The sequence below is a fragment of the Schistocerca nitens genome, chromosome 1 (assembly GCF_023898315.1).
Source record: "Schistocerca nitens isolate TAMUIC-IGC-003100 chromosome 1, iqSchNite1.1, whole genome shotgun sequence".
NCBI lineage: Eukaryota > Metazoa > Arthropoda > Insecta > Orthoptera > Acrididae > Schistocerca > Schistocerca nitens.
The window spans coordinates 468,895,446-468,918,416 of NC_064614.1; the positions used below are offsets into that span (position 1 = coordinate 468,895,446).

The 22,971-nt window shown below is 41.6% G+C and overlaps 1 protein-coding gene across 3 annotated transcripts in view; it reads right to left on the bottom strand.

The window, feature by feature from the left end:
• LOC126236026 (uncharacterized) overlaps positions 1 to 22,971 on the bottom strand; it is a 332,303-nt gene that overhangs the window by 103,996 nt on the left and 205,336 nt on the right. For 2 of the 3 annotated variants that reach the window (XM_049945051.1, XM_049945060.1), the window contains 2 exons: positions 3,856 to 3,953; positions 2,597 to 3,608 (listed from right to left, as the gene is read on the bottom strand). In XM_049945051.1, the coding sequence (XP_049801008.1) occupies positions 2,597 to 3,608; positions 3,856 to 3,953 (1,110 nt within the window). The remainder of the gene's footprint in view (positions 1 to 2,596; positions 3,609 to 3,855; positions 3,954 to 22,971) is intronic. The other variant, XM_049945069.1, reaches the window with a different exon arrangement.

Genomic DNA, 22,971 nt, shown 5'->3' on the forward strand with positions numbered 1-22,971 from the left:
TCTTATTAATAACATCAGTTTATTCCCAGGAATTAGCAGCTTTTACTCAGTTATTACTTGGCATAAATCTAATCTGCATTTGGATCGCACTACGTTGACTCTTTTGCAGAAAGGTGTGAGGTATACTGCTGCATCCATTTTCAGTAAGCTACCACAAATCCATGCACTTTCAAATTGAAGCTGAAGAGTTTCCTCATTGGTCACTCCTCCTGTTCTATCGAGTAGTTCCTTGAAAAATTAAGCTGATTCCCGTGTTATATTGTTGATTGCATTTACATGAACTTGTTTATTGGCTTTTCTTGGGTTCATAAATATTCTATTTTATCTGTTATTACTTTATTTGTAATTTCAAGTTCCGTAACCTCAGAAATTTGCTCCTCAATTTGGTTCTATGGAACTAGACATGTAAAATAAAAGAAATAAAAAAAATCTTTTGAGACATTACATAGTAACCCTGCATCAGCTTTCTCACAGATTTTAATAACGGCATGTACAGTAACCAGCCACCTTATGAAATTAACCATTAAACTGTGACCAATGACAAAATTGACCACTGAGTGGACAGGATGTGAATCTAACAAAAGCTTGGTTAGCTTGTATGTTTCCTCCCAACCCATTCTGTGTGGATCCTGATGCCATACACCTGCAGCCAGTAACTGAGAACTGCCCCTTCAACATGTGATTGCATCTCACAATCCCCCAGGCGTCAATCTGCAATCTGTCCTCCTCTTTCTCCCCCAAAAGCTTCTCATTCTCATTATTTCATTCTGGCCACCTCATACACTCTTCTTCCAGTGCTGTCCCTCAGTTATGTCCTTCACCCATAACTACACCTTTTCACCACCTATTGTTTCACCATATAACAACACACTACTCTCTCTTGTATCATAGTCCTAACATCTTCCACTGCTGTTGAACCCATTCATTGCTCTTGATTCTCTCTTCCTTTCACCCCCACTTCCCTCCCCTATTCTAGCTCATCTCACCAGTTCCACTACTCAACACGTAGTCTGTTTATGTATATCTGAGCTACCATGCTACTGTTCTTGCTTCTGTGCTTATCTACTTAATTTTTCATCATAAAGTGAATCATTACCTTCATGCATTTCACTGTTTATATTCCTCCTACATTTTTTGCAGCATCAGATAAATAAAAAACTAAATAAATAGTTTTTGGTTGGACATGAGTATGTTAAGAACATTGATCTGAGATAGAATTACAACAATTATGTTAAAAGTGAGTTACAACTGTTGCAATAATGAAGTGTACATCAATTATTAAATAAAGTGTTGTGACAACCATTTTGGTTCCTTTACCCCTGATAATATATCACAGAAATGTAAACAGTACAATCTGTAAAAAATGTGTTGACTGGTTTTACTTTCTTCCACATGCATAAATTATGTGCTTAAATTAATATACAATAATATTACTTGAAGGTTACATAAAAGTACCTCTCTCTATCTATGTATCTGGAGTGAGTGTGTGTGTTGGGGGAGGGGGGGGGGAGGAGGAGGGGGGGGGGGTTGCATAAATGGTGGTATGTATCCATGGAGCATAGTAATCAAGTTTTAACAACAACAATCCACCATCATACAGTACAGAGAGTAGATGGCACTGACACTTCCAGTGTAGTTAAACAAGTCTGAATGATGAAGAAGGAAGTGACAGACCACCTCTGTGTGAAAAACTGGGAAGCCCAGGAGAATTGGAGCACCTGGTGCTCTAAGACCTATGAACCATAATCAAGGAAAAGGGGAAAAAGTGAAAAATCTGATATGAATCAGTTTTCAGCAACGTTGATGACATTTTGAATGTAGCAAAGGTTGCCAGTTGTTGGATTCCATGAATGTTCACATGTATTCAAAAACTCCACCAAACCAAGGTAAAAGTGGAACTGTGCCAGGCTCATATAGACAACTTATTTAGCTTCTTAATCAACATGAATAAGTATTGTGTTATTATTCCAACTTCAAAACAAAACTGCGAAGCAAGCAGTGGGAAGCCGATTCACCACAGCCGAAAAAGGTGAAGACTTAACATCATCAGGAATGTGATGCTAGGTGTTTTTTTTGGGATTGCCGTGAGGTGGTGCTAATAGATTATGATCATAGGGAGCAAATCATTATGGAACATTGCTACCTAAATCTGCTGATGATGTTTCTGTAAGCTGTCAAGGTGCACTGCAGGAAGCTCTCCAAGGGCATGGTTTTGATACACAGTAACGCTGTAGCTCATTCTGCCCAAGATACAGTCACAGATGCTGCTTCTTTGTGCTAGAAAATTTTGCCTTATACCTCATATGCTCCTTATATAACACCTATGATGATGTGCTTTTAGAGCTGGAACATTTCTCAAATATACAAAATGCAGGATTCTGCAGTAATGGTCTCCAACAAGACATCCATCTTTGGGAAAATGTGTTGCATGGAAGGGTGAAAGCATGGAGAAAAACTAACACTCTTACCAAGTTTCATGATCATGATTTTTTGAGGTGATAATTAAAACTCTATGACTATCTGTTGTATTTTTCATCAGTGGACAAATATGCTGTATGAAAGAAGTGTTTCTTTGGTTGAATGAAGTTCTTCGTACCTTATGTACTTTATCCAGGAGTGAACAACAGTTGGCGCAGGCAAAAGTGTTCCATTGAGGCATGAGAGATCTCCGAGTTTTTCTGTGTAATGATATGTACCAGTGTCATATGAAGAGAAATCTTTATGCCCTTCCTTCATTGAATCTGTTACCAATATCCTGTTTACAGAACTTGCTGCATTCAAAGATGTGTCATTTTCATCCATTTCTTGTTCAGCATATTCCCCTTCAGATTGTTTCGTTCTATATACAGTGTGAGGAAAATGATGAGGTCCAAGGTTTTCATATTTCTTAAAGTGGATTTTGTCTTCAAAACCATCTTTTTCAATAGGCTTATTTGGCAAGTGATTTTGCTTCAACAAAGGACCTGTTGCAAATGGAAGCAGTATATTATCTACGTTTTGATTAAAGTCTTTCTGTTCTTCATTTTGCATTTTGAGAAAATTATCATCTTTGAGATAATCTGAGTTATCCTGTTCCATCTTTTCAATTGCTGTAATATCACTGGTTGTATGTTCTGGTTTTTCTGAAGATGGAGTAATAAAGTCATTCTCAGAAACATTTTTTAATACATCCACCTCTGGACTGACTGTGCTGTTATTGAAGTCAAGTGAACTGTGTGTTGTGTTCTCCTGATGGGGTGCTGTGAAAGAAGTAATATTAGTTTGTGGGGTTCCTACAAGTTTTCTTGCCAGTTTCCTCTTTCTCTCTTTCCTATACCTCCTTCTTAAGCGCTCATTTTTCTTTCTTTGTTTTCTTTTATCCCTGTCTTGCAATTTGAGCCTCAGTCTCTTCCTCCTTCTCTCTTCTTTATTTTTCTTCCTTCTTCTTCTTTCTGTAACTGTTTTACTATTTCTGTTCTGTTTTCTATTGTGATGTGCTGATGTGTGATTCAGCTTTTCAACTGGTATTGGAGTTGTGGATGAATTATTGTCACTGTATGCCTTTGAAAGCCTTAGCCTTTTCCTTCTTTGCTTCTTTCTGCCAAAATTCATTTTACTTCGTGGATCTTCTGAAATGTTAAAACAGTCTCAATTTAGTTTAAGTTAAAAAAGTCCCATTTATCTCTTAGTTACTAAAAACAGAGGCTGTTCATTACAAGGAGTTCTGTATGCTTGTTCCAATTTGATAATATTATTTTCTTTTTACTGTCAGTGTTTCCTTAATTTATTGTTACATGTTAATATTGAATTTTAATTGCTGTCTAAATCTATCTGATTTAACAGTCACAGAAACCAATATAACTGCAGGTACATTACCTTGATTTGCATGTGTATTATTTCCCACATTCCTCAAACCACTGGCTGAAGATGTCTTAAGTTGAGTGTTTTCTGTGTTAAGAGAAAGAACATCCCATCTGTAAGCAAGCAAGCACATTCCAGCACATTACTTAATAGTTATAGATGAACATTTAACAAAATTCATCACTGAAACAATACATTGCGAAATACAAATACAAGATGTTATAACAACAAAAATAATTACTGTTTGATAATGTAAAGTAATGAGATAGACAAAAAAATCTGCTCACCAAGCAGCAGCAGGAGAACACACATATAAAAAAGGTTTTAGGTATGCAAGCTTGCGGAGCCATTGGCTCCTTCCTCCGACAGAAAGGTTAAATAGTAAGGAAGAGGGGTGAAGGAAAAGGACTAGAGAGGTTTAGGAAAATACTTAGAGCTCAGAAAAATCCCCCAGAACACTGGGTCAGGAGAGACTTGCCAAATGGAATGGGAAAGAAAGACTCTACCCATTTTCCTAAATCTTTCTAGTCCTTTTCCTTCACCCCTCTTCTTTACCCTCCAACCCATCTGCTCGAAGAAGGAGCCAAGGCTTCTAAAGCTTGCATTTCTAAAACCTTTTTTATATGTGAGTTTCCTGCCACTGCTTGGTGAGTAGATTTTGTATATATCCAATTAATAAATAAAATGTGTTGTAAGGGAGACACAAAAAAACTGAAGACAATCAAGTTAGTATGTTACTTAGAAATAGTATGACTGATTGCCAGACTTCCATAAGATAACTGGTCATTTTCTGGTGACTGCTGACTTACTGGCAAGTAAATGATATGCCATTAGCTTAACTGTAGTAAGAAGCACTTGTACTCGCTACATTTTTATGTTTTTGATATCTTATACACTAGGTAATCAAGAATAATGTTTGTAAATGGAGTGATACATATGTTTTGGCAACTGATGCACGTGCAATAGCCTCAACGATGTAATTAACATAGTCAACAGCTGTAAACAAAAGCAGCTTGTTTATACCATTTCATGTATATTTTGGCTGTTACTCTATCCTATTGGATTCCTTGAATCCCCATTGGTCTCGAATAACCTAAACTGATCAACAATGAATCGCAATGGATCACAATGAATCCAAATTTTTTCATCATCCATTTTAATATAAATGAAAAATGCACCAGTTCAAAGTACCTGTCTCAGTTTCTCTGTAAACATTTATTTCATGTTCACTGTGTTCATCAGTCAATCATTACAGCAGGTATCATCTGCATGCATCATCAACCCATTAAAAATATTCTCTCAGCCATCATACAATAACCTCACACTGTAATAAATATTGTAGATGGTCTGCCAACCATATTGAACTCTACCATTCTGAATAGTTATTCCAAGTTCATTGTGTCAGCTATTGTATTAAATTTTAAAAATGTTTAAACAACTTTGTCAGGTGTGTTTTAATTATGGGTTTGGAAATCTGGGAATGATGTGACTGCGCATTTCTGTAGCTGTTCAGCACAGTACTAAATATATTACTCAACAGACATACAGTTCACTTAAATGAATACTTGATGTAATCAGATAGTTAAATTCTACTCTCCAAGTGGTTGCAGAAAGACATACTATAAAAGAAGGTATATATGTGTGTTTCCTGCCATCATTTGGTAAATAGGTTTTTATCTATCCAATTACATTATATTGTCAGAAATTTATTATTTTTGTTGTTATAAACTAATACTTGAGTAGCTGCAGTTGTATTGCAAAAAAGGTAACAGTATAAAGGGCAAGCAAGAAGTTCTCATTCAAAGGCTATACATTCCAGAACTGGTATGTCAGTCAGCCAAAATCACCATGAACATTGAGGCAGTCATCCCACCAACATACAAGGTTGAAGATACTCATCTGGTAAAACACAATGTCCTGTTGTGTTACGAAGTCTATAACTGCCTGCTACACATCCTCATCTTACAGGAATTGTCGACCCTTCAAAGCATTTTCTAAGGGATCAAAGGCATTATAATCACATGGGGAGAGATAGGACTATAGGGCAGGTGCTTGAGTGTCTCCCATTTGAGTTGGCTGGCCTCCCAGATTGATTGGTGCATTGTGTCAAATTGCAACCATCATGGAACTTGGCGCACCATTTGACAACAGAGGTTTTCAACAGACATGCTGCCCCAGGTACATTCTTCATTCTCTGATGGATGTCTATCAGTGTTTGTCCTTCTGAAGCCAATAAAAGAATAACAGCATGTTGGTCCTGTTTGGACACATTTGGTGATAACATACATAACAGAGCAGGTTGACCCCCTCCCACACACACACACGAACACCATACACACACGAAACTTCATTACTCAGATCATACAGTTTGTTGTCTTAGCGGCAGTGTGCTAATTAGTTTCATCAGAAATAATGGCCACCAAAAGGTATCAAGAGTGAGATTTTCACTCTGCAGCGGAGTGTGCGCTGATATGAAACTTCCTGGCAGATTAAAACTGTGTGCCCGACCGAGACTCGAACTCGGGACCTTTGCCTTTCACGGGCAAGTGCTCTACCATCTGAGCTACCGAAGCACGACTCACACCCGGTACTCACAGCTTTACTTCTGCCAGTATCTCGTCTCCTACCTTCCAAACTTTACAGAAGCTCTCCTGCGAATCTTGCAGAACTAGCACTCCTGAGAGAAAGGATACTGCGGAGCCTGGGGGATGTTTCCAGAATGAGATTTTCACTCTGCAGCGGAGTGTGCGCTGATATGAAACTTCCTGGCAGATTAAAACTGTGTGCCCGACCGAGACTCGAACTCGGGACCTTTGCTTTTCACAGGCAAGTGCTCTACCATCTGAGCTACCGAAGCACGACTCACGCCCGGTACTCACAGCTTTACTTCTGCCAGTATCTCGTCTCCTACCTTCCAAGGTTTGCAGGAGAGCTTCTGTAAAGTTTGTAAGGTAGGAGACGAGATACTGGCAGAAGTAAAGCTGTGAGTACCGGGCGTGAGTCGTGCTTCGGTAGCTCAGATGGTAGAGCACTTGCCCGCGAAAGGCAAAGGTCCCGAGTTCGAGTCTCGGTTGGGCACACAGTTTTAATCTGCCAGGGAGTTTCAAAAGGTGTCAAAATTATAAAATTTCGTACATGTAGCCATAGGGAAAATTTAATGAACTAATAGATAAATTCAGAAGGAAAGACCTCTACCAAATTAAATTTTATTTTTCCTCTTTCAGTAAAGTATTTACATTAACCCGATGTTAACTTGTTAAAAAGATATTGTTCATTAAAGATTTCACATGGTGAGAACTTCCAGTGCCAATGACAGCCAAACTGCTTTAAATTTCCAGGATCTGTTGATATACTTTTGATCATCTGATTTGTGTGAATGTATTGACATCCATATTAATGAGCAAGGGTTCTTAATTAAAACTTAAATTTTTGACATACAAGATTGGTCACATGGTCATAAACCCAGGATTCCCACTGCATAAGCTTAAATTAATACTGCATATTTTAATAAATACTGCTCATGATAAATAATATAAAAACAAGATATATGATGACAAAATCAATAGACAATAAAAAATGAACTTTCTGACCTTTAGAGTCCATAAACTATTGTAGATTAAAGAAGTTGAACCATATCCTAGCATTAGTCCTTATAAGGTCAAAGCTCACACCATTTCAGTCTGTCTAGTCAATCTGCTTTTAGTTTTTTTTTTTTTTTCTCTTGCTCCAGCCTGTGCTCTCACTTATACTTTTCAATGTCATTCTATTCATTTCATTCACAACCTTTGGCCGATATAGCTAGTCTGTTCTTTAGCCCAGCCTTGGGAACTTTTTGAGTTGCATCTCCATTTGTGTAAGCCAGGCTAAGAGAACTTGTTTTATAAAAATGAGCTACAGACAATCAAAATATGTGTTGGATCAATTGAACAATTTTTGTGACTAATAACAGTTCTTTGTTATAAGGGGTGGATGCATGGGCACCAGTCTTCTAACTCGAGATTAGTTCCGTGTTGCTAGCTGATGCTGAACGTTACACTGACCTGTTGATAGCCAGCTCTACTGGCAAACATTCACTGTATGTAGATGCACTCCAATGTCGGTCTCCGCTTATAGCTACCCACAGCTGCCACTAGTTGTCAACAGTGTAGCAATTCTTCAGCAACACGTTCAGAAAGATACATGCTTGTTTCAATTAATCTTTTGCTGGTCTGTCCAGATGGCAACCGCGACAGTTCCCTTGGCCCACCTTCCACCCATTTATCAGTAGCAACAAGGAAGTAACATTTGACACCTCGGAACATAACTTGTGCAGACTCGCATCATATCATTTTGCGACGAGCCTTGCCGTATCTACGACACCACATAGTTTTATTTCGCCCCCCCTTTTTCCTTTCTCTCTGTCTCTTTTTTTTTTTACAGTTTCTGGACATTTTTGTTTGTGGTTTGTGCTTTTACTATTTGTGCTCGGAAATGTGTTTGTTTCAGATCTGTCTTTGCTGTTTTTTTTTTCAGTTTACTTGTTTTTGCTGACACATATCAATTTAGCTTTAGTATTTTTTGGCATTGCCATGTCTCAAGCCCCACGCATACCTGTCTCACTCTGAGCAGTCCCACAATTGTAAGCGCCTTTTGCACCAACGCTCGATCTAACACAGCTTCTTCAGTTACAGACGCAACAAATAATGAAGCTTACTTAGATGACAGAGGCTTCATTCACATGCAGATGGTATCCAGTGAGAATCATTGTCAGGTGCCACCAACTACAGCAGCGCCACAACTTAAGCAGCCATAGTTGGTGCCTCTGTTTCACCCATCTGAAGAGGACTAAAAGGTCTGGATTGAGTACTTGGCCCAGTTTAGAGCTTATCTATTTGCACAACAAGTACCAGGCATCATAAACAATATTTTTTTCTTATCAGCAGCCAGTGTGTCAGTGTATAGGATGTGCTGCAAATTGTTCCGCACATCGTGCCCCAAAGTAGTGAACTATGAAGATACTATGACGAGAAAGTACGCGAGACGGCTACCAGGTTTTAATTTTTCAGACTAAAGAAGCATTCCGGACAAACTTGTAGACAGTGGATGGCAGACTGACAAGGGGTTAACAACTACGCAGTGTAAGTTTAAACATGTGTGTGGCAAGTATTATACTGACCTCATTATACGTGACGCCATTACTCAGAAAGCGGCTGGTAACAGAACAAGGTGAGAGAGTCTCAAGTATCCGAACCCTTCCTAGCAGCAAGTTTGGCAAATTACTGATTATAAAGACTTGTGACAGTACCATAAACAGTCAACGTTTGTGCTGCAGCGCCTAGCAGTAGCATCGAGCAGCAGTGTAAACAGACCGCTTCCAAGTTGAGCACACAGTGACCGACTTGGGCTCAGCAAGGAACTGACATGAAGTCTTGCCTGCAATGTTTTTCAGCACATATTCGTCACTTATGTCCGGCACGAAAAGCAACTTGTTTTTCATGTAACAAGAGCGGACATGTTCAAAAGGTACGATTACAGAAAGTAAGACTACCTTTAGTACGAGGTGCATTCAAGTTCTAAGGCCTCCGATTTTTTTTTCTCTGGACTGGAAAGAGATAGAAACATGTGCATTGTTTTAAAATGAGGCCGCGTTCATTGTCAATACGTCCCAGAGATGACAGCACCGTACGGCAGATGGAATTTTACCGCCAGCGGCGAGAATGAGAACTGTTTTAAATACTTAAAATGGCGACGTTTTCCTTACTTGAACAGCGTGCAATCATTCGTTTTCTGAATTTGCGTGGTGTGAAACCAATTGAAATTCGTCGACAGTTGAAGGAGACATGTGGTGATGGAGTTACAGATGTGTCGAAAGTGCGTTCGTGGGTGCGACAGTTTAATGAAGGCAGAACATCGCGTGACAACAGACCGAAACAACCTCAGGCTCGCACAAGCCGGTCTGACGACATGATCGAGAAAGTGGAGAGAATTGTTTTGGGGGATCGCCGAATGACTGTTGAACAGATCGCCTCCAGAGTTGGCATTTCTGTGGGTTCTGTGCACACAATCCTGCATGACGACCTGAAAATACGAAAAGTGTCATCCAGGTGGGTGCCACGAATGCTGACGGACGACCACATGGCTACCCGTGTGGCATGTTGCCAAGCAATGTTGACGCACAATGACAGCATGAATTGGACTTTCTTTTCGTCGGTTGTGACAATGGAAGAGACGTGGATGCCATTTTTCAACCCAGAAACAAAGCGCCAGTCAGCTCAATGGAAGCGCACAGATTCACCGCCACCAAAAAAATTTCGGATAACCGCCAGTGCTGAAAAAATTATGGTGTCCATGTTCTGGGACAGCGAGAGCGTAATCCTTACCCATTACGTTCCAAAGGGCGCTACGGTAACAGGTGCATCCTACGAAAGTGTTTTGAAGAACAAATTCCTTCCTGCACTGCAACAAAAACGTCCGGAACGGCTGCGCGTGTGCTGTTTCATCAAGACAACGCACCTGCACATCGAGCTAACGTTACGTAACAGTTTCTTCGTGATAACAACTTTGAAGTGATTTCTCATGCTCCCTACTCACCTGACCTGGCTCCTAGTGGCTTTTGGCTTTTTCCAACAATGAAAGACACTCTCCGTGGCCGCACATTCACCAGCCGTGCTGCTATTGCCTCGGCGATTTTCCAGTGGTCAAAACAGACTCCTAAAGGAGCCTTCGCCGCTGCCATGGAATCATGGCGTCAGCGTTGTGGAAAATGTGTACGTCTGCAGGGCGATTACGTCGAGAAGTAACGCCAGTTTCATCGATTTCGGGTGAGTAGTTAATTAGAAAAATAATCGGAGGCCTTAGAACTTGAATGCACCTCGTATACACCCACAGAAATCAAACGTTGCTGTACATGTTTATTCTGAGCTTCTGGTGTGATACGGATGTGTGGCCGTTCGCAATTCAAGAAATCAGTAGCCTCTTTTTCGTTGCGACGCCACTCTAACAAACTCTTTGTGGATCTTGTGATAGCTGGTCAAACTATTCAATTGCAGTTGGGCACAGGTGTCTGTTTCTTTGCTTAGTCGCAATACTTGTGATCTTCTTGGCAAGCCCAAGTTGCAAAATGGTTCAAATGGCTCTAAGCACTTTGGGACTTAACATCTGAGGTCACATTAGTCCCCTAGACTTTATAACTACTTAAACCTAACGAACCGAGTGTGCAGAGGCGTTGTTGTTGTGAAAAAGCCAGTTACCTGATTGCCAAAATCCTGGTCGCTTTTTTCTCACTGCCTTGTGTAGCCTAATCGTTTTAGCACTTGAAGGTAGTAATGTTGGTTAACTGAGACGCCATGCAATACAAATTCATGGTGGACAATCGCCTTGATGTTTAAACAAAAATCAACGTTGTCTTCACGTGGGATCTCACTTGAATTGTTTTATTTGCTCATGGTGAAGAGGAGGCTTCCACTATTTGGATTGTTGTTGGTATCTGGGTCGCATCCATAACACCACGATACGTCGCCTGTAATGACTTCTACGTCAAAATCCGTATCAATTTCTCCCTGTTCTTTCAGTTTCCAGCACATGCACAAACGATCGTCTCTCTGAACGTCAAAAAGCACACGCGGAACGGATTTTGCTGCAGCAGGTTTCTTCCTCAGATCTTCAGTCAATATTTGTTGGCATGATCTCCAGGATATTCCAGTCGTTTCCACCAATCATCGAATGTTCTCAGCTATCAAGCATGACCGCAACATGATTTTTTTCAGTCCTTCCGTCAGTTCTGGAAGTCGAGAGATGTCCCGATCATGATTCGTCTTCAACTGAAATCTGAGCACGTAAACCCTCACCTAGCTTCAAATCTTCCTCTCCACAAGCCGTCAAAAGCATATCGATTGCTTCTGCTCTTGATTTCCCTAACAAGAAACAGAACCTGATGTTAGCAAGTTGGTTTTTAATGTCACCATTGAAAAATCGACGAACACGTGGCTCCGTCACAGTGACCACAATAATGTTTCATCCCAGTGCCATTAGGTCAGCTGATAGAAAATGGGGTCTAGTGAAGGCAGCTAGCGGAAGAATTCGGAACTAGTGTTCTACCAACTACTAGAGAAAAATTTACTTTGCATTTGGGTCCCCCTCGCACACTTAGCGACAACACTGCCCACACATTGCAACTTTAAAACGTAGTAATCCTTCTTCATTCCACAGCACCCCCTATCGTTACGTGGCAGTATTTTGCAAATAATTGTTTTTGGTGTACTTTGAATTCAGCATGAATTTTATTCAAACCCTTTGGAGTTGGTATGCTATCTTGTACTGAGTTTACGACACACGTACTTACACTGTTACATAACTCGACGTCGTCATCATTAACTTTACATTACATTACAGAGCTCGAACAGAAAGGTTTAAGTGTTCGTTTTCCCGCGCGCTGTTCGGGAGTGGAATGGTAGAGAGATAGTATGATTGTGGTTCGATGAACCCTCTGCCAAGCACTTAAATGTGAATTGCAGAGTAGTCATGTAGCTGTAGATGTACAAATTTACTATAACATCAAAAAGCTTGATAACATGGACTCGCAACTGATTTAGTCAGTCCGCTGCACTACGTTTTGCACGCTGCAAACCACGTATGTTTGCAACACTTTGACGTTTAAGAAATACCCTCTGTAAGGACTCTTAAGCTGTTAATTTTAACGTCGCACTAGCAAACACATCGAGAGGAAATGGACTGTACATGGTTGTCAAGTGACCCTTTATACATGCAAGACTGCTGAAAAATTACTCCCATTCTATTTAGATATGCCTCATTTTCATTTTCAACTAACTGTTGGATGCTATTCCATTAACACACTTTGACCAGTTGGTCAAATTATGCGTAGTGGTGCACAGTAACATCGCTTTGATAGCTAAATGAATGGGTAGCAAGGTGAGTGTATCTAAACTATTTCCACCTCCCAACAATTGCTGTCTACCAGTGGTGACACTCACATGTCTCTGGAGTGGTGAGAGGGCCAATTCGTTGAAATCTGCTGGTTCAGGGTGAGAAAGCTGGATGGAGTGGTGGGGTGGAGTGAGGTACTATTTTGTATTTCCTGGATGTAGGTCAAATCGCAGGAAATAGGCAGGTCATAGACAAAAAATAAAAATAAAAAGAATACCCTGAAAGTAGTAGTAGATCATGAACTGCTTTTATAAGCAAAAGAGAGTGTGAGGGTAGTAATGCTACATAAATAATAAAGTGGGCAGGTATACTTTGATTCTGCAGTATACATTCTTTATCCTAACACACAGGCGATGCAGTTGCCTCTTAAAAAAGAAGGTGGCAATGTCAGGAATGAACTGTAGAGAATTGCAAATGATAGAAGATTGGTACAGAGAGATTTGGTGTTGACACTGTACAGGTATGCAACACACTGTGCATACATAGGGGGAGAAATTCAGTACTGTTCCATTACATCATTGCTGGATACAGTAACTATGGTTAAATACCTAGGAGTAACTGATGTAAATTGGAATGTATATATAAAGTCGAAGCAGAAGTTGAGCTAGGAGAAACGTAAATCATCCACGAAAGAATGATTTCCGCAAACTCGTGAAATCTAATAATGGAGATAGGGTATATATGGGGTTATATAGACAATCTTCGAATTCTTTTTTTTTACTCGATCAATGTGTGTGTGTGTGTGTGTGTGTGTGTGTGTGTAATGGTAGGGAGACTGGCAATGTTGCTTAAAAACATACACACCGCCATGCACTATACAGCAGTTTGCGGGGTATCTGCTTAGATGTAGATGTAGGATGTTCGCAGATATGCCCCTTGTCTATAAGAATGCAATAGTGACCTGCAGGAATACCTGTGAGCGTCGGCGACAGTGGGTGCAGTTGACCTGAAAATAAACAAATGTAACTGTTGCACCTAAAGAGGCCTACAAATGCTCTATTGTACAGTTTCACTATCGCTGGAAACACTAACTTACGTAAAATATCTAGGAGTGAGCTAAATTGAAAACATATGGCAGTCTCAGACTCGTTTGCAAAAATCTTAAGGGAATGTATTTCATCTTCCACAAAAGAAGTGGGTTAGGAACAACTGTTAGACCGATTTTTTTACGAATATTTTTTCGATAGTCATAGATTACTAAAATGGATGAGAATTTAGTCTGCACAAGAATATTGCAGGGATAGTCAACAACGACTTTTTATGGTAGAGGCTATGACAGAGGTGTTGAGAGTAATGGAGAGTATGTTGTGATTTGAGAAGTGTATGTTGTCGCCGATATAGTACTTCATCACACACAGTTCTCGCAGAATGATTGGAACAAGTAATATGGATGTTTGCCAACAGCCATTCTTACCATGCCAATGGAGCAGGATGGATGTAATGTGGTATGCGGGTTTTTCAAAGCTGATTTCACGGTACAGTCCATCTACATCTACATCTACATGGATACTCTGCAAAACACATTTAAGTGCTCTGTTATTACAATCTCGTACAGGGCGCTGAAAGAACGAACACCTATATGTTTCCGTACGAGCTCTGATTTCCCTTATTTTATCGTAGTGAACGTTTCCCCCCTGTGCAGGTCGGTGTCAAAAAAATGTTTTCGCATTCGAAGAAGAAAGTTGGTGATTGGAAGTTCGTGAGAAGATTCCGTCGCAACGAAAAACGCCTTTTTTTCAATGATGTCCAGCCGAAATCCTGTATCATTTCAATGACACTTTCTCCCATATTTCGCGATAGTACAAAACGTGCTGCCCGTCTTTGAACTTTCTCGATGTACTCCGTCAGTCCTATCTGGTAAGGATCCCACACCGCGCAGCAGTATTCTAAAAGGGGTCAGACTAGCGTAGTGTAGCCAGTCTCCTTAGCAGATCTGTTACATTTTCTGTGTCCTGCCAATGAAACGCAGTCTTTGGTTAGCCTTCCCCACAACATTTTCTATGTTTTCCTTCCAATTTAAGTTGTTCTCAGTTGTAATTCCTAGGTATTTAATTGAATTTATGGCCTTCGGATTTGACTGATTTATCGTGTAACGAAGTATAGCGATTTATTTTTAGCACTCATGTGGATCACCTCACACTTTTCGTTATTTAGGGTCAACTGCCAATTTTCGCACCATTCAGATATATTTTCTAAATCGTTTTGCAATTTCATCTTCTGATGACTTTATTAGTCGATAAACGACAGCGTCATCTGCAAACAACCGAAGACGGCCGCTCAGATTGTCTCCAAAATCGTTAATATAGATAAGGAACAGCAAAGGGCCTATAACACTACGTTGGGGAACGCCAGAAATTACTTCTGTTTTACTCGATGACTTTCCATCAATTACTACGAACTGTGACCTCTCTGATAGGAAGTCACAAATCCAGTCACATAACAGATGATATTCCATAAGCACGCAATCTCACTACAAGTCGCTTGTGTGGTACAGGGTGTTGTGTGATGTCCTTAGGTTAGTTAGGTTTAAGTAGTTCTAAGTTCTAGGGGACTGATGACCATAGATGTTAAGTCCCATAGTGCTAAGAGCCATTTGAACCATTTTTTGTGTGGTACAGTGTCAAAAGCCTTCCGGAAATCCAGAAATACGGAATCGATCTGAAATCCCTTGTCAATAGCACTCAACACTTCATGTGAATAAAGAGCTAGCTGTGTTTCACAATATCGATGTTTTCTAAACCCATGTTGAGTGTGTGTCAATAGGCCGTTTTCTTCGAGGTAATTCATAAAGTTCGAACACAATATATGTTCCAGAATCCTGCTGCATGTCGACGTTAATGATATTGTCCTGTAAGTGGATTACTCCTACTACCTTTCTTGAATATTGTTGTGACCTGTGCAACTTCCCAGTCTGGATCTTTCGTCGAGCGAACGGTTATATATGATTGTTAAGTATAGATCTAATGCATCAGCATACTCTGAAAGGAACCTAATTAATATTATTAAGTAATTTAAGCTGCCTCACTACTCCGAGGATATTTACTTCTCCGTTACTCATGTTGGCAGCTGTTCTTGAATCGAATTCTGGAATATTTACTTCGTCTTCTTTTGTGAAGGCATTTCGGAAGGCTGTGTTTAGTAACTCTGCTTTGGCAGCACTGTCTTCGATAGTATCCCCATTGCTATCTCGCAGAGAAGGCACTGATTGTTTCTTGCCGCTAACATACTTCACATAACAGCAGAATCTCTTTGGATTTTCTGCCAGGTTTCGAGACAAGGTTTCATTGTTGACTCTCGCATTGAAGTCCGCGCTAAATTTCGAGCTTCTGTAAAAGATCGCCAGTCTTGGAGATTTTGCATCTGTTTAAATTCGGCATGTTTGTTTCGTTGTTTCTGCAACTGTGTTCTGACCCGTTTTGTGTACCAAGGACGATCAGCTCCGTCGTTTGTTAATTTATTTGGTATAAATCTCTCAATTTCTGCCGATACTATTTCTTTGAATTCATGCCACATCTGGTCTACACTTATGTTATTAATTTGGAAGGAGCACAGATTGTCTCTCAGGAAGGCGTCAAGTGAATTTTAATCTGATTTTTTGAGTAGGTATATTTTTCGACGATTTTGGGGTTACAGTATTCAATCTCGCTACGACAACCCTGTGTTCACTAATCCCTGTATCCGTTTTGATGCTCGTTATTAACTCAGGCTTATTTGTTGCTAAGAGGTGAGGAGTGTTTTCACAACCGTTTTCTATTTGCGTGGGCTCATGAGCTAATTGCTCAAAATAATTTTCAGAGAACGCGTTTAGCACAATTTCGGATGATGTTTTATGCGTATCTCCAGAGTTAAACATGGATTGTCGCCAACATATCGAGGAAATCAAACTCAAGTTTTCTTTGAACCTGTATCATCTGAATTGGGAGGTCGGTAAAAGGATGCAATTATTATTTTGTTCCGGTTGCCAACAATAACCTCTGCCCATACTAACTCACAGGAACGATCTCTACTTCAATTTCACGACGAGGTAAACTACTTCTAACAGCAATAAATACGCCACCGCCAACCGGTTTAGTCTATCCTTTCGGAACATCCTTAGGTTCTTCGCAAAAATTTCGGCTGAGCTTATCTCCGGCTTTAGCCAGCTTTCAGTGCCTATAACGATTTGAGCATCAGTGCTTTCTATTAGCGCTTGGAGCTCTGGTTCTTTCCAAACACAGCTACGACAATTTACAACTGTTATACCGATGGTTCCTGTATCTACGTTCTTCCTGTGTTCGGCCTGCACTCTTTGTGACTGAAGCCCTTCTTGTGTTTTCCCTCACCCTCTAACCTAAAAAACCACCCAGTCCACGCCACACAGCCCCCGCTACCCGTGTAGCCGCCTCCTGCGTATAGTAGACACCTGACCTATTCAGCGGAACCCGAAACCCAACCACCCTTTAGCGCAAGTCGAGGAATCTGCAGCCTACACGGCCGCAGAACCGTCTGAGCCTCTGATTCAGACCCTCCACTCGGTTCTGTACCACAGGTCTGCAGTCGGTCCTGTCGACTATGCTGCAAATGGTCAACTCTTATTTCATCTTGCAAGCAAGACTGGCAGCCTTTACCACTTCTGTTAGCCGCTTGAAACCAGAGAGAATCCCTGGCACACATCATTGGTACCGACGTGAGCCACCACCTGCAGTTGGCTGCAACCTGTGCTCTTCATGGCATCCGGGAGGACCCTTTCCACATCTGGAATGACTCCACCCGGTATGCACACGGAGTGTACATTGGATTTATTACCCTTCTTGTCAACCAAGTCCCTAAGGGGCCCCATAACGCGCCTAACGTTGGAGCTCCCAACTACCAATAATCCCATTCTCTGCAATTGCCCAGATCTTGCAGGCTGAGAGGTTTCCTCTGAAACAGGACAGGCGACAGCATCTGGCTTAGCGACAGTGTCAGCCACAGACAGCACCTGGAACCTATTTGTCAGACAAACCGGGGAGGCCATCTGTGAAGTCTTTCGCCACCTGTGCTACGCCCCGGGGTGACCTCCCACTCAACCACAGGTGAGGGGTCAACCTCAGTGCGAGCAGTAACTGAGCTGGTCACCGGTGAGGATCGATCGGAGGGCTCGGACGTGCTGGACGTCCGTAGGATCCTTACGGCCGGCCCACAACAGTGGTGCCCATCCACTGCAGCCTCAAGCTGTGTAACCGAAGCCATCACAGCCTGAAGCTGCGAGTGAAGTGTCACCATCTCGGCTCGCATCAGCACACAACCATCGCAGTTCCTGTCCATACAAAAGACCGTGGAAAACTAAACTATGCAGATAAACGGACTATCTGTACGTGCTGCGCAACTCTACTGTAGATCCTGACGAAAACGCAGGAACAGTGTCTAATAAATTAGATTAATTCGCAGAGATTCAAAAACCTAACTACTGAAGCACTCAGGTGAAACCAAATAATTCTCCCCTGATTAGGAACTTGTAATATGTCACAAAATCGGTTTACTTTCCGACGCAAACGAAAATGCGAGAACTGTGGCTATTAGATATTAAATAAACACGCAGAAACTCAAGATACTAAACTATTAAATCACACAGACGATATTATAAAATTCGCTCCTAGTTAGGAACTCGTAAAAGTCACAAAATTGGTTTCTTCCCTGTTGCTACTTGTGTCTCAGCCGGCTACTGCTGCCTGACTGATATAGAGACTGTATAGACACTAGGATTGTCTTGGAAAGTTTTAGTATTTCTTCCATGGAATTATTTAAGTTCCTAAAAAATCATACATAGGTGTGTAGATACTCTTGATCAAATAGCATACACGTAGTGTGGATCACACAGTGCACTATCATGCAAATAAAGGGTGATGAATTCACACAGTGTCCATATGGGGCTGGAGCATACACTCTTGTCAAAATCCGATAACGTGCAGATACTGTATGAGTACTAAGCATAGCATAATTAAAAGTGTAGCAGTAAGGCCTCTTTGATTTTTGCTCTGGTTTTAATGGAAGAATATGGGGAATAGTGGTACCACATGGCAGTACCAAAAAAAGAAAGAAAGAAAGAAAGTGGAGGCAGGGGTAATGTGGACAATCTCTTTGGCACTTCCTCTAAATGATGACGATAATAAATTATTTCCTCCTCCATATGTCTTACAAAATGACTGCGACAAGGTATTGGAGCTACTGGTAATCTGAAGGTTTACTGACTGACATCCTTTCCATACACCTTTCGTAAATGAAAGAGGGATGGATGTTAATTGATGGTGATAGCAGTAGTTCCGCCTTCAGAACTATATGTAAGTAAACCTCTTTTTGCAATGCTTGGGGTAGGTGGCTATAATGAAAGATATGTATAATCAGTGAGGGAAAGCCCAGCATGCAATCTGTTGGAGATCTATGACCTTGGCAGTTGTCACTGCAGTCCCTATGCTGTTACTGGACAGGAGATTTGCACTATTACAATTACGTGACCAAAGTAAGCGTTTAGCTCTATGCTGGTAAGAATAGTATGTCGAGATCCTGGAATGTTAATGTGTCATTCTTGACAGTTAAGAAATCATTTGACAAAATTATAATGTATGACTGATGGTTCTACATATGTGCAGTGCAAGTGTCTTAATCCAGCATACAGGTCTTGGTAGCTCCAGGGTGGTATATGGTGGGATGATGTCAAAGGCAGATGCATATCCGAACAGAGTGTGAGGGATGGGAGGGTAGGGGTAATGAACTTGCACATGTGAATTCTTATTGTGGATGTTACCAACTTCAGTGAGACGTAGATAATCTCGCAGTCGGTAAAAATGGCTACTGTGTAGATCTTGCTATGGAATAAAATATGTCATGGTGATGGTAGGAGGGAAAGCTCGTGTAGAGATTAGAAAACGGTGCTGAACTGTTGCTGTTGACATGTGATCCCTTTAATAAAGGCTATTACGCAACAATACCACAAAATGAAACACAGTGCATCACAGATCCAGGAAGCATGTATCAGATTTGCCTATCACGACAATTTTTTTTTTAATAATGCAGTTCACCCAGTAGATAGCTCTCATATTAATGCCAGCTAGTGGCGTCCATGTGCTTTTGATCAGACAGAACATCGCTAAAATGGGAGCAAATTCTCGAGTAAGTTTTTTGAGTGTCCTCTCTGAGTGTTAACCTTTGTTTTAAGACTGCTAGTCCCTCGAACAGTTGGTGCATCTCTCATGCATGCACAGGTATGCAATAGGCCTTCTGTCTATATGCCCACTGCTACTACCTCTTGTTGTGGGTAGAAGCCTTCCCCCACCATCGCCTTGCTATTACAGTCATCTAAGAAGTGCTGGATGCATCCCTCAAATGCCAAACAATAGTAGAAGTGTTTGGTGGCAGTGGTGAAGGCTGTGACTTGTGATGCATGCTGCACAGAGTCAGGGCAGCACTAGTCGAGTGCTGTGCTCATGCAGGATGTGCATGGTCAGTGGGGGAGATATCCAGTATTTTACCCGTTTTTAAATGAAGCTGTAATTGCTGTGCATCTTACCACAGTGGTAGAAGACCAAGTGTGGGGTATTGGTGTCATTTAGTGATGTACACTCATGCTCATAAATTAGGATAATGCTGATACGTGGTGAAACAACGCTCTGGTGGGCGGTTTGCCGGTTTAAATCACCTCGCGGTATGACCATGCAGTGCATTTGACCTCCGGTCGTTGCACAGTGGTGCTGGCAGCAACCCACATACGCAGAGGTGTGTTGGTGTATGTCAGAGTATGGTGCAGCAAGTAAGTGTACAGACGTTTTCAGACGTGCTAATGGTGACTGTGCGTTGAAAATGGCTCAAAGAACGTTATGATGTTATGAGGGGTAGATTACTAGAGCGACAGGAGGCTGGTCAAGCACAGAAGGTCGTAGCATGGGCCCTCCATGTGCCACAAAGTGTGATCTCAAGATTATGCAACAATTCCAGAAGACAGGAAACATGTCCAGGTGATACAGTGCGGGACGTCTACAGTGTACAACACGAAACACCACAAGAAGACGGATATCTCACCATCAGTGCCACACGGAGTACTGCAGGTGGCCTTGCTCGGGACCTTACTGCAGCCACTGGAAAAGTTGTCTCCAGACACACAGTCTCCAGACGACTGAACAGACATGGTTCATTCGCCCGGAGACCTGCAAGGTGCATTCCACTGACCCCTGGTCACAGGAGAGCCTGTAAAGCCTGGTGTCAAGAATGCAGTACATGGTCATGGGAGCAGTGATCCACGTTATGTTCACAGACGACTCCAGGTAAAGTCTGAACAGCGAGTCTCGCCTGTTTTTCATCTGGTGTGAACCAGGAACCAGATACCAACCCCTTAATGTATGGAAATTATAGATCGATGGTGTGGGTGGGATTATGATTGGTGCACGTACACCCATGCATGTCTTTGACAGAGGAACTGTAACAGGTCAGGTGTATCGGGACATCATTTTGCATCAGCATGTCCACCTTTTCAGGGGTGCAGTGGGCGCCACCTTCCTCCTGATGAATGATAACGCACAGGCCCCACCGAGCTGCCATCGTGGAGGAGTACCTTCAAACAGAAGATATCAGGTGAATGGAGTGGCCTGCCTGTTCTCCAGACCTAAACCCCATCGAGCACGTCTGGGATGCTCTCGGTCGACGTATCGCTGCACTTTTTCAAACCCCTACACCATTTCAAGAGCTCCGACAGGCACTGGTGCAAGAATTGGAGGCTATACCCCAGTAGCTGCTCGACCACCTGATCCAGAGTATGCCAACCTGTTGTGCGGCCTGTGTACGTGTGCATGGTGATCATATCCCATACTGACGTCGGGGTACATGCGCAGGAAACAGTGGCGTTTTGTAGCACATGTGTTTCGGTATGGTTTTCTCACCTTATCACCCATACCATGGACTTACAGATCTGTGTCGTTTTTGTTCCGTATATGCCTATGTTATTAGCGCCAGTTTTGTGTAGTGCCACGTTGTTTTTCATGGAGGGGGCTCGCACCTCTCGTTGTTTTGCATGGCACTATCACAGCATAGGCCTACATTGACATATTAAGTACCTTCTTGCTTCCCACTGTTGAAGAGCAATTCGGGGATTTCGATTGCATTTTTCAACACGATCGAGCACCTGTTCATAATGAACGGCCTCCGGCGGAGTGGTTACCCGACAATAACATCCTTGTAATGATTTGGCCTGCAGTGAGTACTGACCTGAATCCTATATAACACCTCTGGGATGTTTTGGGACGCCGACTTGGTGCCAGGCCACACCGACCGACAACGATACCTCCCCTCAGTGCAGCGCTCCATGAAGGATGGGCCGCCATTCCCCAAGAAACCATCCAGCACCTGATTGAACGTATGCTTGCGAGAGTGGAAGCTGTCACCAAGGCTAAGGGTGGGCCAACACCATATTGAGTTACAGCATTACCGATAGGGGCGCCACGAACTTGTAAGTCATTTTCAGCCCCGTGTCCGGATACTTTTGATCACATAGTGTAGGTATAGGTAACTTGGCAAAGATTTGAACTCAGCTCCTTCTCTATATCATCTCTTAGAGATAAAGTCACTGAAGAACTTGTGGCAGCTATTGGATAAATACATCGTATATTTACTGTTTTGTATTTGTGAATGTTTTTCCGAATTTTTCTTTTTAAGAGTATCTTTAGTTTAAGAACTTTTCTGGTTATGTTTTTTGGATACATAGTATGCCAAACAAGCTAGCGATTAAGCATTACTTTGTTCTGTAGCCTTCTTGATATCTTGGTTTTATTCTTCCATTACGCTAAACTTTTGAACGGTAGTGTATAGCATGAATAATCTGCCTGCACCTGAGTAGTAACATGTGGCATGTAGTCGATGTTCTCCAGGCGAAAGATTCCGATGGCGATGGAAGATTTGTTTCAGTGTGGCCTAAACTCAGAAGTGGCATTATTCAGATTTACTTAAAGCTGAGGGGTTAAAAACACAATCTGTACCATCAGTCATGGGAAATGTGTTGTAAGTGGATTTAATGATGTAAGGATCACCAATAAAATCTGAATTATACTTTCAGAAAACTTTGCAAATTGTACGACGCCATTTAGGAGCGAGTACGTGATCTTCACAGACAATGCAAACAGGATGTCAGATTCAAAAGCTGACAAGCTCAGTTGCCACTATCTTCCATAGTTCGGGAGAAAACTTATTCGCAGTAACTACTTTCAA